The sequence below is a fragment of the Pezoporus occidentalis genome, unplaced genomic scaffold, assembly GCF_034315485.1.
Source record: "Pezoporus occidentalis ecotype Australia unplaced genomic scaffold, CSIRO_AGI_Poc_V1 ctg10, whole genome shotgun sequence".
NCBI lineage: Eukaryota > Metazoa > Chordata > Aves > Psittaciformes > Psittacidae > Pezoporus > Pezoporus occidentalis.
In genome coordinates, this window is record NW_026912779.1 from 8,178,803 (window position 1) to 8,206,621 (window position 27,819).

Below are 27,819 nucleotides of genomic sequence, written 5' to 3' on the forward strand. Positions count from 1 at the left end.
TATTCCCCACCACACATCTTTACCACCCACTAGATTCAAATCATAAAATCTTGTCATGAAAAACAAATTATTATTCAAACAATTGGTATCATTTAAATTGGCTTACTTTGTGGTTTAGCTGATAGTTAGCTTTCATAGCACTGTGCTGCAGTCTCTGTAAGAGCACTTTGCAGTGCCGCTGTGTATGTGCCACAGCTTTTCGGTGCTGAATGTTAAAAAGATATTCATAGCATGCTATCGAAACATGTTTATTTCTGGCAGAAGGCACGGCTTTAGGCAGTAAATACTTTTGGCTTTTGAAGGTGGACATGGCAAGTCATAGAGGTAGTAAAGTGCCAAGGAAACAGGAACATTGTTAATCTGCGATGTTCTACAAAGTTATTACAAATAGATATTTATGTTACAGTGAACTTTTTGAACACACACGTGGGAACTTAGGGTGTGAAAAATTCCTTATTATACTTTAACTCTGTGCAGCAAAACTCATTCCAGCATAGGCAGCTTTACCTTGTAATGCTCTGCTTTACCTCTGCAGCATCCCTCTGGCATTCACCCTCGTGAATCACAGCAGAGCAGTGCTGTCAGGGCTGCTCTTAAACAAGCAATTTTCTCTCTGCCCACTCACCTGCCACTTCAGTTCATGAGGCTATCACTGACTGTAAGACAAACAATCTAGCAGAGGAGCTCACTGTACTACTTTTCAGACAAGGATGCTCCCAGCACAGAGGAACTCATCTCACTTCAATATTTTTATATGAATCAAGGTGAAAAACAAAAACTCAAGTCAAATTTCAGAAATAATAAACTGAGGCACTGTAAGGGCAGAGTTTGTTTGAGTTTTGGGTCAGGTCCTCTGAGCAGCAGGAACGGAGCTTTCTCCTGTTGAAGCAATGATTCGACTTTCTGCTTAATCTGACATGGAGAGTGGTTTGGCACTTCGGTTTTTGGAGTTTCGGGTCTTTCTTTGATTTGGGTGTTAGTGCTTTTGCAGTTTCTTAATGCTGCTAAGGAACTGTAGAGATAGTCTTTTAAAGTGGAAGGCAAGTTAATTATTTTTGGCCTGTGGTATATGCTCAAAGCCATGTCCCAGCTTGAAGGGCAACTTCCCACTTGCTGGCAAATAAGAGGGAGAAGGTTAATAGACAGGTTATGAACAGATAGCCCCTTGCAGTGCTAAGGGGATAAAACAAGCAGCTCAGGAGCATGTGAGGCTTCACAGGCTCTAGAGGAAGGTGGTAGGGGAAGGGAATTAACCCCTCTTGAGCTGGTACTGGGGGACATCATCTCCATTGAGCACAGGTTGGCTGCTACCTCAGATTATGGAAAAGAAAGAGGAGATGAAGAGGCCACTTCTGGAGCTACAAAGGAACAAGCTGCTTGGTGAAGAAATCTTTTCCCAGAGTCAGTTATCTGCTCATCCTCTAGCAAAATACCTGTATCACAGGTCCCAGAGCACTGGTGATACATAGATAGTGAGATAGTGGGAACAGTAGACCTAACATCCTCAAGTTTGTTCAGATGCAAGGTTCTCTGCAGTAGTGGCACAGGCTCTAGCTAGCAAGGAGCATGACCAAGGAAAAGGTCAAAGTATAAAGTATATAGAGTGCATAAAGCATGCGTATGTAGATATGAATAAAGTATATCCAAAGGAATATGTGTTACCTTGAACTTTCTGGAGAAGCTCGTGGTGTTGTTTTGCGCGTAACACATTTAACTACCATCAACCCAGAGATATTAAGAACTTTTAACTTTGTTGAAGAATCAGCTAAAATTGTTTCCTCTTGCAATTTTAGTGAAAGCTAAGACTTTTTAAACAGTTCCAAGTTCTTTGTGAAGATTCAGCAATGCCAGTTTTACAAGGGAAAGGCTCTCAAGCATTTGTGCTCGTCTGCTTCATGAGATGATGCAGTGAAACCAGAGAAAGCTCAATCTGTGTTTAATTTTATTATTCTCTGCTGTGTTATGTGCTGGAAGACAAGTGCTTACCTTGTATGTGGCTGGGTTGTGGCAGAAATGGCACTGGGATGCTGGTGCAGAATGCCAAGCACTTAATTCGAAGACAGTCTTTGCTCTTTGGAAGCAATTATTAGGGCTGCAGTAGGAGGCGGCTGGTCATGTAGATGTAGCAATTATATTCATCTAATGTATAACAGTTAATACATTGCAGCTCAGTGTGAACTAGAATCCCTTGTTGTAGACAAGCCCTTAAGTATTTAAATACCCAGGTTCCTCCTATTGAAATGTCCTAAGAGCCCAACCTGGCTTCCACATGGTGACTATTGTAAGTTTTCCTCATGAAACTGCATTACATTTCATCCTAATTAACACTGCTGCTATAGCCTTAATAAAGAAACATTCAATTAAAAAGTACCAGAGACCAGAGTCTGACTACCCACATCCTCTCCTACAGGAATTAAATCACTCTCAGCCTTAGAGTGTTCACGCAGCTGATTTCATTTGGCCTCTTTAGATGGTGACAGCAGCATAGTGGTAGTAAGCTCTCACTCTTACTACTTGTGTTCTACTCCAGAGTTACATCTGTTTTGAGTGCTGTCAGCCCTCAAAGTAAAGCAAACGCATTATTTCAGTAGCAAAGAAATGAAAGGTTAGTCAGTAAATAGCAGTTACCAGCAACAAATTAAGATGAGAAACACTTTATTGTGGAAATGGGAATGGATATTTCCTACTGTGAACCTGAATTTTTTATTGAAATCAAATACATAATTAAGATTTTATTACGCACAGAAAAGGTTAGAAACCTTAACGTCTTTTGTCCATAAGCCAAATATTGTAGTATGTTGATATCCATGCTGTGAGTTCCCCATTAGGGCTCTGCCAGTAATTTCAGCCTGGCATCTAGACTAAATTGTCTCCCTAGGAGCCAAGAGAAACACAGTTGATATGTGATCTCAGGCACGGGCCTTTCTTGAGTGAATAAAAGCACTGTCACATCTTACAAAATTACATCTGCTGGTTATATGCTGTGATCATCTCTGAATGAGGGAGAGGACAGAGCTCATCTAAGTTATGGCGCAGACCGGTATTCCAAGGGAACTTGATGGGATTTTATGCGCTCTTGTAGCTCCATTCATGTCTCAGCTGCGTGACAGAAACTGAAAGCAAGGTAATGATTATGATGTGCCTGCACAGTAATTTTCAAGTAGGTGTTAAGAAACACACACAACACACAAATTACTGGCTAAAGCTTGCTAAACAGCCTCAGAGCAGCGTGTTCTGTGAATGGAGGTGAACAAATGCAACAGGTGTCTGTCGTGCAGTGCTGAAAATGCAGTCATCTCACCTCTTCTGCAAGCAGGGCTGAAAAGGAAGCCTAGTCCCCTGGAGCCCACAGGCTTCCTTTAAGGCTCCCAGCTCCAGGGGCCCAAATAAACACAGTTGCACTGTGAGATCTAAACAGCATATTCCGAGCCCATCCGTTAGTCCAGTGGCTGGTCTTGGAAATCCCTTTGAGATCACCATCTAGGTTTAAGTAGCTGCATCTTGCTTGGGCACCCTATCAGCCTGATGCCCTTTGCTTTGCATAGGTGATAGACCTGTAGCGACATGGGGGCAGGTGGTGCACGGTTATTCTTCACTGCCCAGGGGCTGCCGACCCATCTCGGCACGTGGTTCCCCACAGTGGGTGCTTTGCCCCGTATGTGGCCGTCCGAAGTCGGTGGTGGCAGTGCTCCTTCCCGCATGCACCGTATGTGGTGTTGCCCAAGGAGCTATGGGATTGATGAGATTTCAGATGTGCTGCAGGACCGTTTGCCCATGCCCAGAGTTGTGGGGCCAGTGAGAGAAGGAACCTTGAATACTCCATTACTCATTCCACATGGCCAGTAATAGTATCTAAATCATGTGCTGTTACTCAGGTTCTGGCAGAGAATGGCTCCCAACAAGTGTTGTGTTTTCCATTATCTCTTAATGTGAAGCTTCAGCAGTGGTGAATTTTATAATCTGTTTCTAAACCGGACAAAATCATCCTTTATGCCTCTCTTATTGCTGGAGCATCTGTTGCCACCTCAGCCTGAGCTCTGTAACCCTGTGGATATCTTCCCCCCCCCCCCCCCCCACTCCATTCCTCATTTCCTTAAAGAGCTGATTCGTTGTGATTTATTGGGTACAAACTACAAAGCTAAGTATTTTTCAGGATGTAAGTTGTAGTGGTTGTGAGAAGGAATGAGCCTGTAATTCTCCCTCACTTTATTTTTAGTTAAGTATTTTCAGAGGGGAGGGGAGGATGTATTCTTTCCATTAGACCTCTCCTTTCTTAATCACCATTCCCTAATTAATTCCCTGGTTAAATATAAAGCAAGCATTAGCTTTGAATAATGTTTTCCTGTGTGATTAAGTCAAGAAGAATTCCTTTCTTTTGTATGGTGACTCATCGCCGGGGTATCTGGAGGGAGCCTCAGGGTGGATATTTGAGACTGTGGTCCCAGGTGCTCCTGTACCTTTGAGCTGTGTTTGCTGTCAGTCTAGAGGTGGGAGGCAAAGGTGCTATCACGTATCAATGGCACACAAAGAAAATTGTCTCTCTTGTGAAACCACGGCTTTGGTTTCTCCTGGTGGAAAACTTGACTCGGGCTCACAGAAATGCAAATCTACAGCTAGGAGAAACATGAACGGGCATTCTTGCTTTCAGTGTCTAGAACCATCTCCTGTGGCGTGATGCGTTTTCTGTGGTGTCCAAGCTGACCCAAAAATGTACCTTCCCTTTTCCCCCAGTGTCTTCTAGTTCATGTCCCTGAACCAGTTTGCAAGCCTTTGACTTGTTCCAGTACAGCTGTGCTGGGTTACACCACAAACCACATGTCTGAAAGAAACGAGGTTAAAAATGAAAGGCTCTCAAACAAAAAAGGAGGGTATAGTGAATGAGGGCATGGCAAAGAGGCAGGGGAGGGCAGGGTTTAAGCTGACCAAGCTTATTTTACTACTGAAGAAACATTGTCTGACTCTATCCAGAGAATATAACCTTTTCGTGTTCCTACTGTACCAGCTTATGGTGTTAATTTTTAGCTCATGGCATTAATTTTTAGCTCAAAAGGCAGTTTTAATAACAATTCTAAGTTCAAATGTTGCTCATAGCTCAAGATGAGAAAAAGAATGTGCCTTTGTTAACATGGCAGCAAGAAATACATATGGAATATGTTTCATATAATGACATGAAAATGCCCATGAATTGACTGCTCTAACAGCGAAGGCTACAACATCTAATCTCTGGGTGTTGGAAAACAGGCATTTAAAAATACCCTTGGTTTTGATAAAAAGTTCAGCAAAGAGAAATCCCACTGATTTTTTTTCCCCCTTTCATTTGTTTTACAGGCATTTCCCTGTATTTCAACAGGAATTTATGGTAAGTACAACCTTAGATGTTGCTTATCGCTTCCTTGGCTTTTCTATTATTACAATTTTAAACAGTCATATTTCATATCAGATGTCATTTTGGAATGTAAATCTATTTATATTGTGTTAAATAACAGAGACCCAAAACCTTTGAACGTGACTAGATACCAGGGTGCTGATAAGTGAGGTACTGTGTGCAGCCCTTAGCACAGCCCTTAGCCTGTGAGCCGAGACCCACAGCTGTGATTACAGTTCTGCAGCTCCAGTAACTCTTAAACTCACTACTGTGGCTTCAGCAGGGAAAAATGGGCTTCCCGATGGCCAAGATTGGGTAAAAAGTGTATTTTCCTCAAGCAAATTTGCTAGAATGGTATGAAATTCTCTTAGCTCCCTTGAGTTGTGATTCCACATTTTTAGTTTATTAATTTACATGCAAATGAATGCTGCCTGCAGAACTGGAGGGGAAAAGGGTTATTACAAAATTTGTCACTTGCTTTGTTGTAATCTTAAGGCAATCCATCACGAGAAGTCAGCTGCTTTTTGGTTGACATTGTGGAAGAAGTGGGCATGGTATTTGAAGGAGGAGGAAGACAAACTGTTCCGTATTTAGAAAAACATGGAGAAATTTGGAAGGATGTGCACGTTACCAGGGGACAAAAATATTGTTTCATTTAAAAATAGCAGAGGCTGATTTATTCCTTCCATTTCGGTTCAGTAGGTGCATAGGTTGGGTTACTTGTACAGTTTAAAGGTTTTAAAGAAACATGATAAGCAGCGATAGATTCAAAAAACGCAGTCATCATGTAACAGCGTAGTTTGACATAGCTGCCACTGTGTGAAAATACCACAGTAATTTTTAGATAAAGTAATTTTAGTTTTGTCTAATCATGCACTGCAGATGTGGGGGGAAGTGACAGGAATATTTAGGGTTCTTTCTTCTTTTTCAAGGACTTCTAATTTGAAATTGACTGCTGATTGTAAATCCTAATTAGGCTTCAGAAGGTAGAATCTAAATACTTTTGGGTCCTTTTCTGCTTGAGTTGCATTTCCAGTAGTGCAGAAGAACACGCAGATGTCATTGCCACAAACACTAGAACTCACTGAATGTGGTTTCCAGTCAAAGGAAACCTTTTGCTCTGTGTTGGTCCTTAGTTCAGGTCCCCTTCTTGAACTTTGAGGAGAGCTCTGTGTTTTAGTTTTGGACTCTTCGGCTTCAATCTTGATCTTTAATATAGATGCATTTTTGTTATCAGTTTATGAAAACAGGCAAGACATGGCATAAATATATGGAAATTACTAGTAAATGGAGTTTACAAATAGTAGGAGTTCATTTAGTGGTGGCCTTGGCAGTCCTGGGGTGGTGTTCAGACTTGATGATCTTAAAGGTCTTTTCCAACCTAGTTGATTCTATGATTTTGTTTTATAGTTTTCCAACCTAGTTGGTTCTATGGTCCCATGATTGTCTTTTATAATTGGCCTAGTTAATAGAAAAGGTTTCAGCAGGTGAGCAGTATGATTCCCTGAAGTCAGTAAAGAAAGTGGGAAAGGATCTCTGGTAGGAATCTCTAGTTTTCTTTTCCTGAGGTAGTGGCTGCTTTTCTTGATGTTAGCATTGATTTTAACTGGAAAGCTGTGGCACTACTGAAACGCTATGTAGTGTGGCAGATGCTTTTCAGTAGTTGTTTGGTGTTTTCACCTTTGGAAATGAATTCAGACGCATTTCTGCTAAAATCTGGTGCTGCTTTGTGTTGGTTTGTTTGTTTGTTTGGAGAATACAATCTCTAATTGATTTTACTGTTTACATTTTAACAGACTTTGTACTCCTCAATGAAATAAATGCCTTCTTTCTAGGCTCTCAGACACTCTGCCTGAAAGCAGTAATTAAACAGGCAATCCTGCGTCAGGCTTCAGGTGTCAGTGTTTTCAGGAATGTTTGATAGCAGTTGCACTGCTAAAATTATGCAGTGTGATGTGTTTGAGGTGTAAAGTACACCCAAAAGCCACAAAGCTTTCATCTTCCTGGTTTTGTCTGGATTTTTTCCCCTCCATATAGTCACATTCCTTTATATCAAGTCAGTGTCTAGACAAGCAAGTGGATCAGCTTCATTCCTGCTGGCCTTGCCGATTAGTATTGCTTCATGTATCTCGCAGTTAACACTGGACTATTCCCAATAAAATGTTATTGAAGGAACACACTGCCTTGATTTCTCACCTCAGATCCATATCAACAAATGCTGTCCCTTTAAGAGCCTTTGGCTGAGAATTGGGTTTCACCTCCAAATGGAAGTGAACAAACTTGCAAGAGATAAACTGAGTGTATCCGATTTAGGAATCTGAATTGTGTTCTGCTTCACATTCTTGAAAAGGCTTCGATTATTTGCCTTTTCTGTTATTATCAGGCGAGAAAGTATTCATGCTTCTCTGGAAAGCAGTCCTTTCCTGTTTGCATCACTGCAGAGCACTCCTTTTCTCCCATAAAACGAAAAGAGGGAAGAAGCAGGCAAGCAAGCCTCTTTCCGAGGTTTTGGCTAAGGGCAGATGGCTTTTCATGAGAAGGGTCTTGGATAGAGGGAAGGTCTGCCTTTCCTCCCCAAACACTTCCCTGACACTCCATCTCCACCCATAACACTGTGGATGTTCCAGCTTGCATGAGTTAAAGCCCCGAGAAGGCTGTTTGCCACGAAGGCACTGTGCCAGGAGACAAAACTTTGATTTTAATGTGCTCCTATTTAAAGAGCGCTGGCAACAAATTCACTCATGAGGGATCTTTGGTTTGGGAGTCTGATAGTTTCAAACGGGGGATTCAATCCTTAAAAAATGAAGTGGAAAGCAACCAGTGCTGCATGTTTGTAAGGACTGCAAAACAAGTAAGAGCTTAAAGGCACTCAGGGGTTTGGAGGAGGAGGTGCTATCTTTTCCTAAGAGATCCCCATCACCTCTAAAATGCTTATAAACTGATAATCAAAGAAAGAAAAGGTTATGAAGAGTCATATCCCCATGGATTCCTGGGTTACTCTCTTCTGTTGCAATAAATGCTTTCCTTTATATCAAAAGCATGAAGATTCCTAAACGAAACTGCTCAGGAGGAGCACAGAAGCCTTGCAGCACTCCCGTATCACTGGGGAGGTACTGGAGTATTGAGCAACAGATCCTCGGGAGTGGTTCAATAACACTCGAGCAAGGCACTCTTAACCTTATCACAGCTTCTCTCAGGCCAGCTACATTTTTAAGGATTTTCTTCTGGTTTGTCTCTTTTTTTTCCTTTTTCAAAGCTATTTTACTATCTGTTTAAAAAAAAAAAAACAAACTAAAAAGTCATAAAAATAAATCTACTGACAAATATGTAATCCTGAGGGTAAAAACTGTTATTTTAGGCTGTAGTGTGTCAGATTTTCACCTTATACACAGTGAATCACCATTTACACATCCGCTTTCCCCATAATTACCATCTCGTTATGTCTGAGGTACTGCCAGAAGGAGGGAGGGAAAAAAAGCAGCAACTTTCCTCAGTAGATTTTATGGCAGAACACCTCATTATAACGCCTTTAAGAAGCTATCTTCCGATTCTGGTGTTTGCAGCCTGCAAAGTGAACAAGGATGTCTGATACATAGTGATATATAGTGCTCCAAACCTTACGAGCCGCAAAATTAAAGCGAGGCTCTGCAGATGGATATGAGAAGACAGGAATGTTCATGTTTGTCACAATACTCTGTTGAGAGGTAATTATGGGGTCGACTGCATATGGAAGGAGTTGAAGACGTTATGGTCTATGCACACCTATTTGTTACTTTCTTAGCGGTATTTTAAAGTAATACAGTATTTGGCTTCTGCTCCTAGATACTTCTGTTGGCAACATAAGCAAGTATTTAAATGTTATTTTAAATTTAAGGGAGTGGAAAAAAAGAAAAGGAAAGAGGGAGGAAAAGATGAAACTAAGAGAAGTCTCCAGTTGGTTTTTTTTTCTTTGTCTCTGCGTAAGTATAGCTGTATATTTTGCCTTAGCTTGACTTTCACTAAAATGATAACATCTGTCCTTTCTGAGAAGATAATGGCAGCTCTTAGGTTTTGTTATGAATGTATGTTTGCATTTCTTTTAAAAACACAGAGAAAGGGAAAGAAAACGACTTGACACCTTGAAAGTGCAGAATGTCTGCGGTGATTTAGGCAGTGGAAATGCAGAGGTTCACCACATTTTAAACAGCTTTACTACATTGGAGTAAGACTTGTTTCTTTTAGAATCAGGCCGCTTATGCTTACTTGTAACTTTTGGCCTGGTCATGGCAAAACATTGCAAGGTTAAATTTATTATGTGTTTCTAAAGGAGGGTCTGAAAAGCAAGCTTAGAAAGCGAGGAGAAAAATAGCAGTGTGCAGTGTGTATAGGAAATAGAATCAGACAATATGCTCTCAAGGCAGGATGCAGGGAGGTAGCACAGATCCTCTGCTCTGCTTTGTCTTTATCTGGGGAGAGAGGTCCCTTGTTCTAGTGCCAGCTCGTGTCACAGCTGTCCTGACCTCCGGTGTGTCCTCCTCGGTATCCAAAGAGCGATTCATCCTGCCAATCCTCAGAGGGCTGCGAGGGTATCCATCAGCTCTTCTCCCCGTGAGGTGATCCCGGATAGATTATAACAAGGGATTAACCGACAGGTGCACTACTGAAGAATTATAAAAGCCCTCTGAAAATGAGAGTCGGAAGACTAAACCAAATGTTTTCTAAGGCAGAATAAATTCCTGACACAGGGCTAAAGGTTGAGGCAATCTATTTCCATCTTTCCCATCTGTTTTGTCTCATTTTCCGTTGGCATTTCGTTCCTAAGATTATATGTTTTTTCTAATGAGCAGTTCTAGTAAGGGTTGTGCTGCGTCTTCCCAAGGAAGGAGCTAGCTGGAATTTTTTTTAGAGCAACTATACACAAATGTATAGTAAGTAACAGTGAAGCAGTCTCATATTTATCTCCTGCTTGGTGCTTTGAGTCCCTGTAACCATCACAATGGCCCGATGCTGTACGTGATCATCAGCGTTTGAATATTGTGATGTCAATTATGGTGACCTAGGAAAATGGATGTCATATAAATTCTCTGTGATGGAGGGGGAGAGTGAAAATCCAGTAGGTCATGTAAAGAAACTTCTCATTAAGAAGATTCTCTTAACTAAGACAATTTTATGATCTGATCAGCAGCTCTTTATCTCTCAACTCAGACTGCATCATTTTCTTTGACACTACTGTGTGGTTTTAACAGTAATTTTTTGTAAGTCATGGGAAGTTAATTGTGTTTTGTTATTTACTCCATGATTTGTATAATGTAATATTTTAGCAAAGAGGAAGCTCTATAACTCATTTTTTGCTGCTGCTTTTGGGACTGATCACCAGTTAACCGAGATTATTATTAAAATTAATAATTGTAACAGCTCTGAAATGACTATTATAATATTCAAGTAATCCTAGAAATCTAATTACTGCTTGTATAAAAATTTGTTGCATGCATTATTTAACAGTGTTCTTATTTCAGACAGTGCCGTGTCCATGATATTAATTGATCTCTTCCCATACTTTAAAGACTAAAAAAATTATTACTGGAAAGTGTAAATCAATGAGCTCTCAACAGTCTAAAATTAACATTCATATGATGTATTTAGTAAGAAGAAGCTCAAACTTGATTCCAGACAAGAGACTTAATAAGCTCTGCTTTGCAGTGAAAACCAGCATTTTATGGATCCTGTAGTTAGACTATCTAGAATTTTATCTATTTTGAAGTTTTTGCTGACTGGTCCAACTTACAGCATTTTCCCTGAATATTAGAGGACAAATTCTGTCCTCCATTAAAATAGCGTTTAGTGACTGTCCTTAGAAATTTCTCTTTGAAAACTTAGACTTTTGGACACTTACTACTGAGTTGCTTCGTGGCCTTGCTTTTTGTTTTCTCCCTTTTCTTTTTAGTAAGAGATAGAGAGTCTGTTCTCTTCTAGAGAAGAGAAGGCTCAGGGAAGACCTTAGAACAGCCTTCCGATACCTAAAGGGGCCCTACAAGAAAGCCGCAGAGGAACATTTTACAAGGGCATGTAGTGATAGGACAAGGGGGAATGGCTTTAAACTGAAAGAAGGGAGATTGAAATAAGATATTAGGAAAAAATTCCTTACTGTGAGGGTGGTGAGACAGTGGCACAGGTTGCCACAGAAGCTGTGCCTGCCCCATCCCTGGCAGTGTTCAAGGCCAGGTTGGATTGGGTTTGAAGCAACCTGCTCTAGTGGAAGGTGTCCCTGCCCATGTCAGTGTGTTGGAACTGGATTATCTTTAAGGTCCCTTCCAAACCAAACCATTCTATGATTCTACCTTGTTACTGTTTTTAAAATCTGCAGAAGTATAATGAACCTAATCTTTACAGACTTTACAAAGATTTGGCTCCTGTGTTAGGCTCAATGCTTTGAGTTTAGATTTGCATATATCATAGAATCATAGAATAGTTAGGGTTGGAAAGGAACGTAACATCATCCAGTTCCAGCCCCCCTGCCATGGGCAGGGACACCTTACACTAAATCATATCACCCAAGGCCTCGTCCAACCTGGTCTTGAACACTGCCAGGGATGGAGCATTCACAACCTCCCTGGGCAACCTGTTCCAGTGCCTCACCACCCTAACAGGAAAGAATTTCCTTCTTCTATCCAATCTAAACTTCCCCTGTTTAAGTTTGAACCCGTTACCCCTTGTCCTGTCACTACAGTCCCTAATGAAGAGTCCCTCCCCAGCATCCCTACAGGCCCCCTTCAGATACTGGAAGGCTGCTATGAGGTCTCCACACAGCTTCTCTTCTCCAAGCTGAACAGCCCCAACTTTCTCATCCTGTCTTCATACAGGAGGTGCTCCAGTCCCCTGATCATCCTCGTGGCCTCCTCTGGACTTGTTCCAACAGTTCCATGTCCTTTTTATGTTGAGGACACCAGAACTGCACACAATACTCCAGGGGAGGTCTCACAAGAGCAGAGTAGAGGGGCAGGATCACCTCCTTCGACCCGCTGGTCACACTCCTCTTGATGCAGCCCAGGATACGGTTGGCTTTCTGGTCTGCAAGTGCACACTGAAGCCGGCTCATGTTCATTTTCTCATCAACCAACACCCCCAAGTCCTTCTCCTTGGGCTGCTCTGAATCTCTTCTCTGCCCAACCTGTAGCTGTGCCTGGGATTGCTCCGACCCAGGTGTAGGACCTTGCGCTTGTCATGGTTAAACTTCATGAGGTTGGCATCAGCCCACCTCACAAGTGTGTCGAGGTCCCTCTGGATGGCATTCCTTCCCTCCAGCGTATCAACCGAACCACACAGCTTGGTGTCATCGGCAAACTTGCTGAGGGCGCACTCAATCCCACTGTCCATGTCAGCAATGAAGGTGTTGAACAAGACCGGTCCTGACACTGATCCCTGAGGGACACCACTCGTTACTGGTCTCCAGCTGGACATTGAGCCATTGACACAACTCTTTGTGTGCGGCCATCCAGCCAGTTCTTTATCCACTGATCCAACTTTATCAGTTGCCCCTTCAATCTTGCAACTTCTGCCTGCACTCTTTAACCTCGCTGTCTTGGTTCTACTCTGCAAGAAACAATTGCTCATATGCTCTCTTGCTCTTATTTCATAGTGGCTTTCATCTTGAAGCTCCTAGCATGGCTTATGTCTAGCTGTTTTTGCAGTGAGCTACATAGATATCTGCAGACTTTATCTGAAGAAAAGCCGTGATATCTCCAAAGGCATCAAACCCACATTGCCCTTAAGGTGTTTTTCCCCCTTTTCCTGTCATTTTTTTTGTATTTTTTTCACAGGCAAACCATTCTGCACAGCATAAAAGAGCTGTAATAAATCTCTGGTATTCAGAAAGCATATTGCTGATATCACAAACAGGGCTTCAGCTGGTCAGATATAATGTTTGTTTTGGTACTTGTGGTTATCCATTCAAAGAATTAAAAGTGTCTCAATTACCATGATGAAAGTTAAAACTCTTTATTGTTCTAGAGCAGCAACATCACTTAATTATCTTCCCTAAATTTTCCTTGCTGATGTCAACAAGATAATTTTCTGTTTGGTCTGTGGCTTCACAATCAGGAAAGGCTGAAGCTCTTTGAAGTTAGTTTGTTAAGAAGTGGATTAAGTAAGAAAATAAAGATATATGGACCGTGTTCTGGAGAAATTAAATTAACATGAGACATGAAGTTTAAAATACTTCTTGGTAAAAGACCCAGTTATACTGATCAGATTTTTTTCTTTGATAATGTCTTGCCCCTTTACCCAGTAAAGAGCATGTCTCTAAAACTGAACTTGAAGCCCAATCTGTTAGTGAGTTTCACCATTTCCATTTGCTTTAATGAGTATGGAACATAGCACGGCATTGTGGAAGAAGCAGAAGGATGCCAAAGCTCAAACTTATGCAGTTTCACCTCATTTAGTTTTAAAGGTATAATAAAGAATGAACTGGCCTAAGATAACTTAAAATTACTGTCTCAAAGAGTTAAGAAGCTACTAATCTAATCATTTAGATACCTTTTTAAACCACTAAGTAAACCAGTTAAGCTTATATATTGCTATTCATGACTATTACTCTACATTCCATCTTGGGAGGTCAGCATTTTGAAGGCAAGACAAAGGCATGCTCTCAGGTTTCTCTGAAGCCCTGAGTAACCTCATCCATGTTTGAAATTGTTACTGTTTTAAACAGAAAGGTGGAACAAATGACCTCCATAGGTGCTGTAGCCTTCCAGCTTGGGTTTTTCTGTGATTCTAAGATTCTAAATGCTTTCTTCATTGACAAGCAAGATTTGTACCAGGGAATCACACCATTACCTCACATTCCTTGGTGAGATCTCATCAGGTGCTAGAGTAAAGCAGGTTTTCAGAAGGAGAACATGATCTCACCTCTGTGCCTGGGAAAATCTTGGAGCAGATTCTCCTGGAAGGCATGCTAAGGCACATGAAAATCAATGAGGAGGTGGTGACAGCCAGCATGGCTTCACTAAGGGGAAATCCTGCCTGACCAACTTGGTGGCCTTCTATGATGGGGCTACAGAACTGATGGAAAGGGGTAGAGCAGTTGGTGTCATCTACCTGGACTTGTTCAAAGCGTTCGACACTGTCCCACACGACATCCTTGTCTCTAAATTGGAGACACATCAATTTGATGGATGGACCACTCGGTGGGTAAAGAAGTGGCTGGATGGCCGCACACAAAGAGTTGTGGTCAATGGCTCAATGTCCGGCTGGAGACCAGTAACGAGTGGTGTCCCTCAGGGATCGGTGTTGGGACCGGTCTTGTTTAACATCTTCGTCGCTGACATGGACAGTGGGATTGAGTGCGCCCTCAGCAAGTTTGCCGATGACACCAAGCTGTGTGGTTTGGTTGATACGCTGGAGGGAAGGAATGCCATCCAGAGGGACCTCGACATGCTTGTGAGGTGGGCTGATGCCAACCTCATGAGGTTTAACCATGACAAGTGCAAGGTCCTACACCTGGGTCGGAGCAATCCCAGGCACAGCTACAGGTTAGGCAGAGAAGAGATTGAGAGCAGCCCAAGGAGAAGGACTTGGGGGTGTTGGTTGATGAGAAAATGAACATGAGCCGGCTTCAGTGTGCACTTGCAGCCCAGAAAGCAACCGTATCCTCAGCTGCATCAAAAGGAGCGTGACCAGCAGGTCGAAGGAGGTGATCCTGCCTCTCTACTCTGCTCTTGTGAGACCTCCCCTGGAGTATTGTGTGCAGTTCTGGGGTCCTCAACATAAAAAGGACATGGAACTGTTGGAACAAGTCCAGAGAAGGGCCACGAGGATGATCAGGGGACTGGAGCACCTCCTGTATGAAGACAGGCTGAGGAAGTTGGGGCTGTTCAGCTTGGAGAAGAGAAGCTGTGTGGAGACCTCATAGCAGCCTTCCAGTATCTGAAGGGGGCCTATAGGGATGCTGGGGAGGGACAATTCATTAGGGACTGTAGTGATAGGACAAGGGGTAACGGGTTCAAACTTAAACAGGGGAAGTTTAGATTGGATAGAAGGAAATTCTTTCCTGTTAGGGTGGTGAGGCACTGGAATGGGTTGCCCAGGGAGGTTGTGAATGCTCCATCCCTGGCAGTGTTCAAGACCAGGTTGGAGGAGGCCTTGGATGATATGATTTAGCGTAAGGTGTCCCTGCCCACGGCAGGGGGGTTGGAACTGGATGATCTTAAGGTCCTTTCCAACCCTAACTATTCTGTGATTGTATGATTCTATGGTGTTGTGTGTGTCTTTTAACCATATTCATGATTAACTGTAGCGTGACAATTTAGTAACTGTAAGAACATCTTTTTCATACTTTCCCCATTTGTACAGAAAACGTTGAACATGAACTGTGTTCCCCCTGAGTTTTAAACACATTGTAAAAAGACAGCTAGTTTAATGCTTTCAGTCAAATTTCATGATGCAACTAAGCTTCCTTGAAAGGCTGAACTGAATGAAAATTAATCTAGTTAAAGAAGAATAGGTATCATCTTGACAGCTGTGAGACTACTCCTGGCTTTGAAAACCTGCACTAGAGGTGATGTGTGTCATATTAGCAGTGATTTCATTTACCCATGCACTGTGGCATAACTAGTCTTGTATGTAATCTTAGTTACACAGCACACATTCTCGGTACTTAAGCTGCTAGAAAAAAATGCCTAGGGTAAGATGTTTAATCCTAGATCATCGCCCACAATCATTGTAATACCGTGCAGTTGTTTTATCTGACATTTACAAATGAAAACTGTTAGATGTTTTCAGTTAATATTGAATCCCACTCACAGTATAGAACTTACTTGATGAGAACAGAGCAGTTATACTAGTCTGTGCTCCTGTATCCTTAAATAGCTTTTAAAAGCCATGAGACAGTAAAGTTGAACAGGAACAGTGAGGTGGTGAGGCCCTGGAACAGGTTGCTCAAGGAAGTTGTGAATGTTCCATCCCTGGCAGTGTCCACGGCCAGGCTGGATAGAGCCTTGGACACATGGTCTAGTATGAGGCATCCCTGCCTATGGCAGGGGGGGTCAAAACTTGATCTTAAGGTGCTTTCCAACCCAAACCATTCAGTGATTCTGTGAATAATATTTGTGGTGTGATGTATATCAAGTAGTTTTATAGCAGAGGTATCAACTGTATCTTTTTGAACTTCTGTGACTGCATTATATAGTAAATGCCTGAGGTAAACAGCTCCTCCTTCTCATTCTTTCCTTATTTCTAGTGCACAGTGATAGGTCTGGCCGCAGAATATTGTGGAGCTGCCCAGTATTTGTTCTATTTTTTGTTCTCTGTAGCAGACATTGTCTTTTAGTGTGTATTTATATGATACCTGTCATAATGGGCCTCGTCAGTGCTGGAGACCCTAAATACAAATATTGACACTCACCATATAAATAAATTTATATTACCACGATCATCTCTTGTTTATATGTTTGATATCTGAAGGTTCTTCAAGAAGTGTGGAAGAAGTGTGTGTGAAAATATTGGTGCTTTGAGGTGGCCTGTGGAGGTAAAAATGTATTGTTGTTAGGGCAAATACTTTCGTTTCATCCTGATACAAAAGAAAAGATCAACAGAACAAACCTGCTATTCTGTGTCTCATCAAAGTACCCGAAAGACAGTTTAAAGGTGTCTCTGCCTCCAAGGGTCGTTCGCTGTGGTGTCCTTTTTTTCTGCATCTTTGTTAGATAGGAATGCTGCCATATATCATTGGAAAGGGCAACTGCTGCAGAGGCAGGAGAAGAATAGCAAAGTCAGATGATTCAGTGTAATGAATGACTAATCCTCTTTCTAAGCCAGCATCCTGTTTATAAAGACGTATTCTGCAGTGCTGCACATCACAGATCTCGGTAGTGGATGTGTTAATGGAAGGCCACCTTGGGCAAGGAAGAGAGCTGTGCCTTTTTGTCTTCAGAGCACATTTAAAGCCACCGTGTGCCTCTGACTAGTGGAAGCACATTCACTTTCTTCTGTCTGAAGATGCGATACCCAATACAATAGTATAAAATTAACTGAATTTCAACAATGGAAGGAAGCATCTATTACAGTGCTCTGAATTTTCTTGAGGGAAAAGGGATTATTTTTTTAAAACTCGAATTTCTAAGGCAATAGAAAGTTGGATTTGTACACATGCTTTGAATTTATGCAACGAGTAATTTGCTGGTGTGTAAAATGAATTGCATGCATGCATTGCCAGGAATGAGGTATTATTTCTCAAATTCCATATTAATAATTATTAACAAAAAAAAATCAGGCTGTTGTGGAATTGTTTCCTATTTCCTTAATCTATCAGAATCCGATTATTCAGTTTAAGCTAGCTGTCTGTATCAATGCAATATTAAACAGCTTTGTGAGAACATATGAGGTTTACTGCAGAGGAAACACAGCAAGAGTCAAACCTTACCTTTCTGTGAGTACTGCTCAGGGGAAAGTTTGAATGCTTTTAAGAGCTTCTGTATAGAGCAGAGCCATTGCTAGTTTTGTTTTCTTAGCACTAACAGTATGCATATTAAATTCCCCTTCAGGCTTACCTAAGGTAAGGTATTCAGAAACAAATGTGCACCTTGTTGAAGAGTGTTAAGTCAGAAGTTCAGCGTGTCTTAACAAGGTGACTACAGAAATAAACGTGGATGGTCTCTTTGTGTACCTGCCAACCGTTTACTGAAGAGCTGGGGAGGGAGGGGAGGTGGGAAGTCACCTTCTGCTTTAAAACACACTTTGGGTCAGCTCTCTGCTCAATAGAGCCACATTCAGTTTATTTCCGAGCTGTCACCGCTGCAGAATAGCTCCTGTTTGAGGGGTATTCTGCAAGAAGACTAACTGTAATTGGCAATCCATTTCTTCATTTCCATTCTACGGCCAGCCTTGACGAATTAATCACAATCAAATACAGGCTGCGGGAAGGGGGCGACCTATGTAGCACAGAAGAAAAATGAGGCCTCATGCCAGCATGACAGACTAATCTTTCAATTCACCCTGTTAGACTGAACGAGGGGACTTGGTGGTGTGCCTGTCGCCAGCACGGCCCATAAACAAACTGTTCACTCTTGGTGCTAGGGTTTGGCAGGTGCAATAAAGGTTATTGAGTGCCACGCGGGACCTCCTCCATCACTGCTGTGGGATGGGGATCACCTGGATTAGTCCTGAGGAGGAAGACTCACTAGGCTGTGGCTTACGAGGTGCCTGGAGTGAGCGCGACCTAAGAGATGTTGTGATTTTGTGTCTGATCCCATAGGAACTGAGATGGCTCCTTGGTTTGGGCGGATCTGTTATGGCTACTGTACAAGAAGCCTGTCACCACAACAATTATTGCTCACCGGTCTGAGCAGCGATAGTCTCTGAAGTCATGGCAGGGAATAGGACCTAGGTTGGTTCCAGATGGAAAGGAAAGAACAGTAACCTGAAGAACTAGATTTATTTCGTCAGCTATGGAAAAAAGCTTGGGATCTTCTGGTTGATATTTTAGTTAGCTTTCTTCTTTTGTACTTGTTGGAATGGTGCAGCACATGTGTGGCTTCTAGGGTTATATTTGGAATATGAGACCCTATTTTAACCAACCTACTCATAATAATGTTCTTTGTACTATCTACTGCTAGGATTTTAGGTTTTTGAATGCCAACTAAAATGGAAACAGAGCTAAATTCATGCTGATGTAAGTCGATATCCATAGGCTTCAGAGAAGCTATAGTGGTTTACAGTAGCTGTGAAATATTCCATTGCATTTAGAGGAATAGATGCTGCTTTTTATAATAGACCCTTTTCACTTTGACTCTAATTTCATTGACTTCAGCAGAAGAGAAATCTGGTTCAATGTATCATACCTTTCTTATAACTTTCATTTTGGGCAGGGAAGACTTTGTTATCTCTTTCCTGAAAGAGTATCTAGCCCCTTGGAAAGAACATTCCTTTAAAGTCTGATTTGTAAGCGATTTGTGCGTGTCTCTCTTTTTATTCCTTTCAATATATTAGTTATATACGAAAGAGTGGAGCGCTTGCTTTCCTGTATATTACTAGATGATAAACCGTATCTATCATTTTCCAATTTCGTTTTGGACAATGCAGCATATCGCTTCTTTTTTTCCCCTTTCCCTTCTCTCTGTGATGTTTCAAAGAGTGCTTTAACAGAAATAATGTGCAATGCCATTTATAGGCTAATAATTTACTGTATGTCATGCTGTGGCAGTGGAAGACTTTCTGTCCCCTTCTGTTTTCATTTCTTTCTGGAATAAGAGCATTAAACCCTTGCTTTTTGGAGAGTTGGAAGTATCCCATATGGAAAATATCATCTTTCATCACACGTTGTGACTTGTTCTGTCAAAAGAAACCAAATTCTGGTTTGCTTAGTCAAATTGAGTAGCACTTACAGGTCACTTGTTGAGGAAAGTACTGTTCAATATGAATAATATTATGCTGATCCTGCCTGGGGAGGGTCTGCTTCAGACATCCCTGAGCTGAATAAGAGCTGGTATAAATGTCAGCACATTGTTCCAGCTGGCAGGCGGGTAGCATGTTTTCTGTATCCATTTTCCTGTTTCTCAGTTCTTGTGATCAAAAGCGCATTTCTAAAATGGAGAAGCTGACAGTGTGAAACGTTTGGCATTTAGATGAGGAAAATGCAGAATAGGAAGATCTAGAACCTAATCTTAAACCAGTTGCATCCTTTGGATGAGAGTAAATCAACTGTTCCAGCAGTGACCAGTGTGTGGTGCGTAGTTTAAGCTTTATGTAACAGTTCATTATCTAGTGTTGGAAAAAATGAGTATCAGTTTTATGCAGAATGCATATTGACGTAAATTGCCCGATGTAGGCTGCGAGCTGTAGACAGTGCAATCATAATAGCTTTTCAACTGATGCAGTTTTATGGCTTCAGAACATTAATCATTTTCTTATGCCTTTAATTGCCATAAGGTGGTTATATCTGTGTCCATAATAGGTGCTAAACATTATGCCACTGACAGGTTTTTAACCATTCTTTTTGTTGTAACTAGTAAACACAATATAAGAGACCATTATGAGTCCAGAACATATTTTTTAGCCAAGTGCCATTAGGAACACTACTGCTGTAAGACAACAACATTTTGAGCTATATTTGCTACCTGATTGTAGTCTTAAGGTGTTTTTTTTTTTCCCTGCCTTGAGGAATGAGAGAAGAGAACAATTCAATCACCAGGCATTGCTTAATTAAGAGATGATTTTTGTCTCTTCTAGAAAAGTAAAGCCTATTTCCCAAAGTGAACAGAAAGGAAAAGTTGCTGTGTTTTCCACAGTGCTAAATTTAATGTTGAAGAAAGTAGTGAAGAAAATTGTGGACGTAAGAGAAATCAAGTCACTGAGAATGATATAATGTGGAGTCGTGATGGTCAGTGCTCTAGGAATCTTCTATTTTATTTTGCCATTGACTTCATAGTTATCAGTAAAGCATAGTTTTCAGTAAAGCAATAGTTTACTGATGATGTATATAGTAGGCTCTTCACAAAGGAAGATGTAAGGTTCAAAGCTCCCGTTCAAACAAAGCCGTCAGCCGTGATGCAGGTAATATAGGTACATACTGGGAGTGCTTCCCTGTCATTCCTAATAAGGATTTTATGTTGTGGAATCTTATACCAGTCTTGCTATTGTGTGACCTGGTTAATGAGTTGTCATCATTTTATTGACTATAGGCAATTGGAGGCAATGGTTGCATTTACCATGCTTGTTAACCACAAAGTGGAGAATGTACAACTGACAAACTTGGCTTTACAAGAATCTCTAGCTGTTTAATTTATGTGCATACACAAGGTTTTATCAATTCCCTATGTATATTTTCAAAATTATGTAGAAGCGATGTGGAAATACTTAACTACTACTGAATTTCTTTAATAATGCTGGGATATTGAGAATTGTCTCACTAAGGGCAGACAGAGATGTTCTAGTTCATGCATTTGATGGTAAAGAATTAAATTCCAACTCCTTTCTTAGCTTGTTTCATGTTTTCAAGATTACTGTTCCTAGTAGTTGACCTTCTTCTGAGTTTCCCATGTTGATTACTTGGCATTTATGCTGACCTTAACTAAGCTGAACACTTTCTGATAAGGAATAGATAGAAATGTTTCTCCATCAGCACTTATGCCAGTAAAACATAGACTTTTAGTTCATAAAGATGTCACATGTTTAAATTACATGTGATTTGAAGAAATTATCTATTTGGAAAACAGTTACATTGGATACTAACTTATGTTTACTTAATAGACCAATTGTCACAAATTATTGGAGCTTCACAGTATCAAAGCTCCTGGCTCAGAAGAGGTCACCTTGATATTTGCACTGAATGTATTTCAGCCTTGGCTTCACATTTTATCATTCTCGGTGTCTTTAAGTTTTCTCTTACCTCCACAATTTTTTTTAATCTACTTATTTTTATCATTTGTTTTTATGACTCTTACTGTCAACATATTTCACTGGTTTTCTACTTACTAAACAAAATGGTTCTGCCTGAATTTCATATACAGTCTTAATTTGTAACTTTTAATGTATGATCCCTGCTATTTAGCTTACTCTCTATTTATTGCTTATTTTTGTGACTGCCTACTAAATACATTAATGTCTGTGGATCTCTAAATTATAAGGCTCTTTTCTTCCCCTAAAATGTCAGAACCGATGATGAAGCTCTCTTCCTCTTCCTTCACAACAAATCTAAATATCCTTAGTAAACACTAGGAGGTAATCATGTGCTTCAGTCCAGTCCTGAATTATCTGTCTATAATTTGCAGCCTTTAAGACGGTATCATGATGTTAATACGTGTTGGATACAGATGCTTACAAGATACTTTGCTTAAAAAATAAACCCAACCAGCAAACAAGCAAGAAAAACACCAAAGCACAACCAAAACACCCAGACGATCCAACCTAATCCACCTGCTGATGCAAGTATTCATCCCACAGATTCCTTCAGCTGCCCCGTGACAGCATTCACAGCCTTTCCAGGCCTGTCAATCTACTTGCTTGCTGAGCCATTTCTATCCCAAGGAGGATGGATGGAAAAAAAGCCTCCTAGATTGAAGCTGTTGAAACCAACCCGTCCCACTTGATTTGGACCAGAGCAAGGAGTGTTCACACAAACATTTCAGCCAGCAGGTCTGAGTGTGGCACAACTCCGGGGGGAGAGAAATGAGCTGCTTGTGGCAGTAGCATCTACGTGGGTTAAAACTGGATTTAGAAGGTGATGTTTTTTCGCACTCTGATCTTGATTTGATAATATTAGTGTGGGGGCTTTTTCATTTGATTATTGAGTTTTCAAAAGTATCTCAATCCTTTTTGAATCATCAGTGTGTACCTGGTGGTGGTGTCCTACTCTTACATACCCAGAACATGAAAGATGTATGTGGAATGTGATTGGAACTGATAGGAAACAAGATCCATATTAAAATTTCAGCACAAGAAATGTCCCAGAAGCTCACGCATTCATTGTTTCCTCCTTTGGCTTAGCACTGTTTATTGCATACTAGCTCTTTCTTTAAATAATGTTCTAAGCAGTTTTGAATCTGTTTGCAAAAGCTAGTCTGACTGCTGTCTTAGTGGGGTTTTTTCCTCCTTCCTGTTCTTTCAGTTTGTATAGAGATTTCTTCCAATTTCTTACTTGAGAGGGGGTTTATTAATTCAAGCTCATTTCCCTTCTTCTGGTGTTTGCATGAGCTCAGATGCCGTGCAGCAACTAGTCTTTGTTCATATTCATTTATGTCATATAGGTTTAATTGTAATCTCCTGTTTTCTAAGGAACACAAATCCTTCTTCTTTGACCCTTATGAATTTTAGAGATCCTTCTTGCATTCAGATGTCCAACACTTTTTTTTTCTTCTCTATTCCTAGAATACTTCTAAATACCAAGTGCTAGACACACAGTGGTTTTAACATGGTTTGATTAGTAACAGTTACAGTGTTAGTATAATTTATTTATTCTCAACTATTTTAGATAGTGGCTGGACCTTTGTTTGCTTTTCAGAATGATTTTTAGTAATGTTCAGATTGGCAAACCCTACACACTTCATCTGTTCTTTTCCTGTCCCCAGGTAGTTACTGCAAGTTCAGTAGCGTTTATTTGCATAAGCAAGCTGGATGAGATTATTTTGCAAAGCTCATATATAAATAAGTGTACTTCAAGTAAGCATCGGTATTGATCTCATTGGGTTTGACTCGTCAGTAGTGTGAGTTTTCTTCTTTGTTGTGGAGGTCCTAGTTTTAGCAATTGATTTATAAAAATCAACCTTTATTTCTGCTAGAACCACAGTCTGTTGCTTTTGTAAATCTAACTAGAGAAATCCAACTGGAGTTGCTTCCCTATCCCCAAAAATACTACTCTGACTGGTTTTGAACAAACTCTTACACTGGTGTAAGAGCTCTCATGCCTTAATTTTCCATTCCCTGCCTTTTTTATAGATTTTCTTCCGCATATTGTTGTGCCTTCATTTTGCAGGCTTTCAAAATGCTTTGGTGAAAGCAAAATAGAGTAGTTAGACTGTTTTATGCCAGCTAAATCTGTGGTAGTGTGGTGGCTTGACCTTGGCTGCCAGATGCCTGCCCAGGCACTCTCTTACTCCATCTCCTCGACAGGACCGGGACAGGGGTTGGAAATAAGGTGAAAAAGGTGGAACTGGCTGCAGCCACCATGGAGCTGTCCCAGTCTCTCCTCACAGGGGTTCCATGGAGGCCACGAAATACTATGAAGTCTTACTTTAATTTGGGCATATTCTTTGCCATCTTGTCCATGGTCACTGCAGTGGCTGGAGGAGAGTGTGTGAAGTCCCTTTTTCACTCTAAAGGCTTAGAGCTGGCAGAGGCTCTTTCACCCCTCCAGGTAAGTCCTGCAAGGAGAGTCAAGCCAGAATCTTTCTAAATCTGCTGTAATTGCCACGGCCAGTTTATATTTTGTTTCTTACACTGTTAATTTTCCCTCCTTGATGAAGTTTTGGAGGTTTTTTGCTGGTTTCTGTCCCCAAAGACGTGGAGAGGACTGTGCTGTGGTGGGTAACGAATGCGTATCAGTAACTCACTGAAATAATCCTGACCCCATGCGATGTTGCAGAGGTATTTTTCCCAGTCTGGAGATGTGCAGCTGTTGTGTTAATGCAAGCTGTTTTCAGTGGATTTATAGAGTGGACTCTGATGAAATTAACGGAAATCACATTAGCTAAAGCTGCTCCTTGAGCGTGACTCTAACACATTCAGTTTTGATTATGTAAAAAGCTTTTGAAACTGACCCCCCCCCCTTCTTTTTTACATTTATCCTAATGAAAGATCTTTTATTTTCTCTAGTTTGCTTCATTAAGTAATAATCAATGAGGTTTCTGTGTCCAATAAGCTTAAATGTTTTTCTGTACGCCTGCCTCTAACCTACCTGGGATGTCGTGTTTCTCAGAGGATAAGTTGTGTTTGCCTGTGGTGTGGAGCGTGGAGATTTGCCTCGGAAGCATCGTTTTCCCCAGGCATAACATGGATCACCTCATACTCAGCGTACACACAAGACAGATTTAATAAAGCTCTGAAATAAACCCCTTTTGCTGCTACATGGCTACATCCACACGGAAATTGAGCTGGGAGGTCAATTTTCACTGAAGGACTGAGCTTGCAGATGCCTGTTTTTTTAAGTGGGGGTCTTTAAATCTCACTTGTCTGACAGGTGGTAAGAAATTTACATTGAAATTGTCCAAAGCAGCTTCTTAGTTGTACTGGGTTGTTGGATAAAAGAAATTTCTTAGCCTTCCGTATCCTTCGCTGCTTCATTTAACCAAACATACCATAGGCTCCTGCTTTGCAAATACGGGCATTGCTTCTGACTACAGTACTTGTCATTTGCATTGGCATTTGTCTCCTTATATCAATGTGGATATTGTTCAAAAGGACATGGAAAGCATGCATTGGGGGTTTCACCTTCACCTTGGCGTCCTACAAGGTGAAATCATTTGACTTTAAGGCTGGATTTACCAGTGTCGGTTTAACCAGAAACACTGATGTTTGATAAACCTTTCTCAACGTTAGGAATTTCCTTGCTAAAGCAGAACACGTTTGCTTGTATGATTAAAAGAAAAGAAAATAAAAAATCACAGTGACAACTTGTCAGAATACGTGCTGGAAATGTTACTTAAAACAAGTGTTAATAAGACCTAAAGTTCATATCAAGCCTAAATTGAATTGGAATTTGTGGGATTGGAAGTGCCATTAACTAGTTATTTAATTTCCTTTTTTGATTGAAGTATGCAAGACTCAGTAAATGCATAATTGTGAGTGAAATGCAAATTAGAGATATTAGCAGAAAACATATTTTTTTAGAAATACTTGTTTGACAGTTAATGCTGTGAACTTTTGGCACACTGAAGAACCTGATGAGATCTGGGATATTTTCTCGATCAGCTGCTGTTGTTGGGTTTAAAAGGCAACTGATGCTAGAGGCTGTTTGTCAGTCAACAGAAGTGCTGCAATAAGGCAGTACTATTGCGGGTATATATAATTAGCCTGTGACTGAATTAGTCCTTATAAACAAAAAAAAAGTGGAAGAGTCAAGGTTATCCTAAAGTTTGTTATTTTTGTATTTTACCCATTAATTGCTTGTTCTGTACTCTTAAGCATATGGGGACTTGCTAAGAGCATCAGAAGTATGAGATACACAGTTGTAACCAGTCAGGCTTGCTGAAATTTCAGGGTTTTATAATGCAAGTTTTCATTATCCTTTCTTTAAACCGGTTTTCCCATTAATCCAATCCCTCAAAACCTTTCTAATTCTTCTTTTGTGTATATTGCTGCTTTCTCAGGCAACAGAACAAGCAAAAAGAGTTTTAAGTGCAATATGGGGTGGTAGTTTCAGTGGCTTCTGGTGGCTTTGGTGTAATTTTTGCTCACAGAGTTGCTGCTGTGCAGCCTGAAATGAAGTATCTAGGGTAAATTGTCTGGTTGCTAATACAGAAGCATAGAATAGAGTAAGGTACACTGTGACCTTTGCTGGACAAAAAGGAGGATCTGTACTTTCAGATGGAGCTCACCACTTGCTGGTCAAATGACTTCTACAGAAATGAAACAGCATCTAGGCAAGGAGGGAAAAAATGCTTCCTCTTAAAAAATTAATGCATAAAATGTTGTGACAGTGCAATGGTGTGTCCAGTCAAACATCCTGCTCAAGCACTTGTTTTAGTAGCATTCATGTAGCTGGTGTTGATGTAGTAGGAAGTGCACCACTGTACAGTGAAGAACAGAAGCCGTTTAGCATCAAATATAAAATGCTCCCCCCTCCCCATTCATCTAAAATGCATTGAACTCCAGATTATCTGGAAATATTTCAGTTTTGAGCTGCGGTAGTTTTCCTGAGTATGATGGCTGCTGGTCTGTGTGGTTTTATTACTGCCTGAGGCAAGAATGGGAAAAAATCCACAGTGTGAATAATAGAGACAAACCAGGGATCAATAATGCATTTGTTTTTAAGAGTAAATTAAGTAGATTAAATACGCCTCATGTAGTATCTTGCTTTTTCACCCAACCCACCCTATGACTTTTTTCCATGTATGTCTTTTGGGGAAAAAGATAAAAGAACATCTTTATTTCCTTATTTTTTCCCTTATTCTCCCCACAAGGAGTAAGTGTGTGTTGTTTCAGCTGATTTTCTTTATGTGCTCTTAGGAAATCTTTGATTTCCCTTAGAGAGGAGATAAGAACTGTGCTTCAGTAGAAATAATGTCAGATTGTTTTGTTTGTTCTTGTACGTGTATGGCCTTCACCAAGTACTCTGTTGGTTTTAGATAATCCAGCTAGGTCTTTGGGTTGCATCTGTCAGAGCAATTGAATGTGGTGGAAGTGATTTAAAGGATAGAGCTGGGCTGGCAGCACTGTCTGTTTTCTTTATGTGACTTTGTATTTTTGTCCGTATTTCTTCCTCTGAAGTTTCCCAGACTTTTTAGGCTGACATCTCCCTTCATTTTGCTGTGGTAGCTTGTCTTCCCTCACGTCCCTTATATACATGTATATCCCCAAGTCATTGTAACCCCTGTCACAATGTGCTGCCTGTTCTAGTTGAAATACTGAGAGCTCTAGTGAAGCCAACACCCTGATATTGTCTGCCGAATTCAGCCGTCCTCCACCAAACCCCACAGGCTGTCTTGCAACAAGAAGTCCTGTGCTTCCTCCCTCTCCTCCTCTTTCCCCACCACAGCCTGCTGCGCTCCAGTGTACTTTCCCAGCTCACAGTCTCTGTGAAAAGATTCCATCAGCAAGAACTAAGAGCTGCTTATAGCCATTTCTCCCCCTTCTTTTCCCTGCCCAGCATGTAGTGGCAGATGTATTAGTAGACATCGGGGACTCGGCAAGGAGAGGCACGTCAGGAATGTCTCAACTTCAGGCGAGCCTTCAATTAGAGTCTGCAATCAATTGCAATATGCATTTCCATAGGGAACTGAGCTGTGCAAGGTCCAGGTCTGTTACTTCATTCCTAATGCTGAGCAGCAGAT

The 27,819-nt window shown here is 41.0% G+C and overlaps 1 protein-coding gene across 6 annotated transcripts in view; it reads left to right on the forward strand.

The window, feature by feature from the left end:
• Window positions 1-27,819, forward strand: part of MACROD2 (mono-ADP ribosylhydrolase 2) — an 895,555-nt gene that overhangs the window by 594,355 nt on the left and 273,381 nt on the right. For all 6 annotated transcript variants that reach the window (XM_062610811.1, XM_062610792.1, XM_062610793.1 and 3 more), the window contains one exon: window positions 5,329-5,359. In XM_062610811.1, the coding sequence (XP_062466795.1) occupies window positions 5,329-5,359 (31 nt within the window). The remainder of the gene's footprint in view (window positions 1-5,328; window positions 5,360-27,819) is intronic.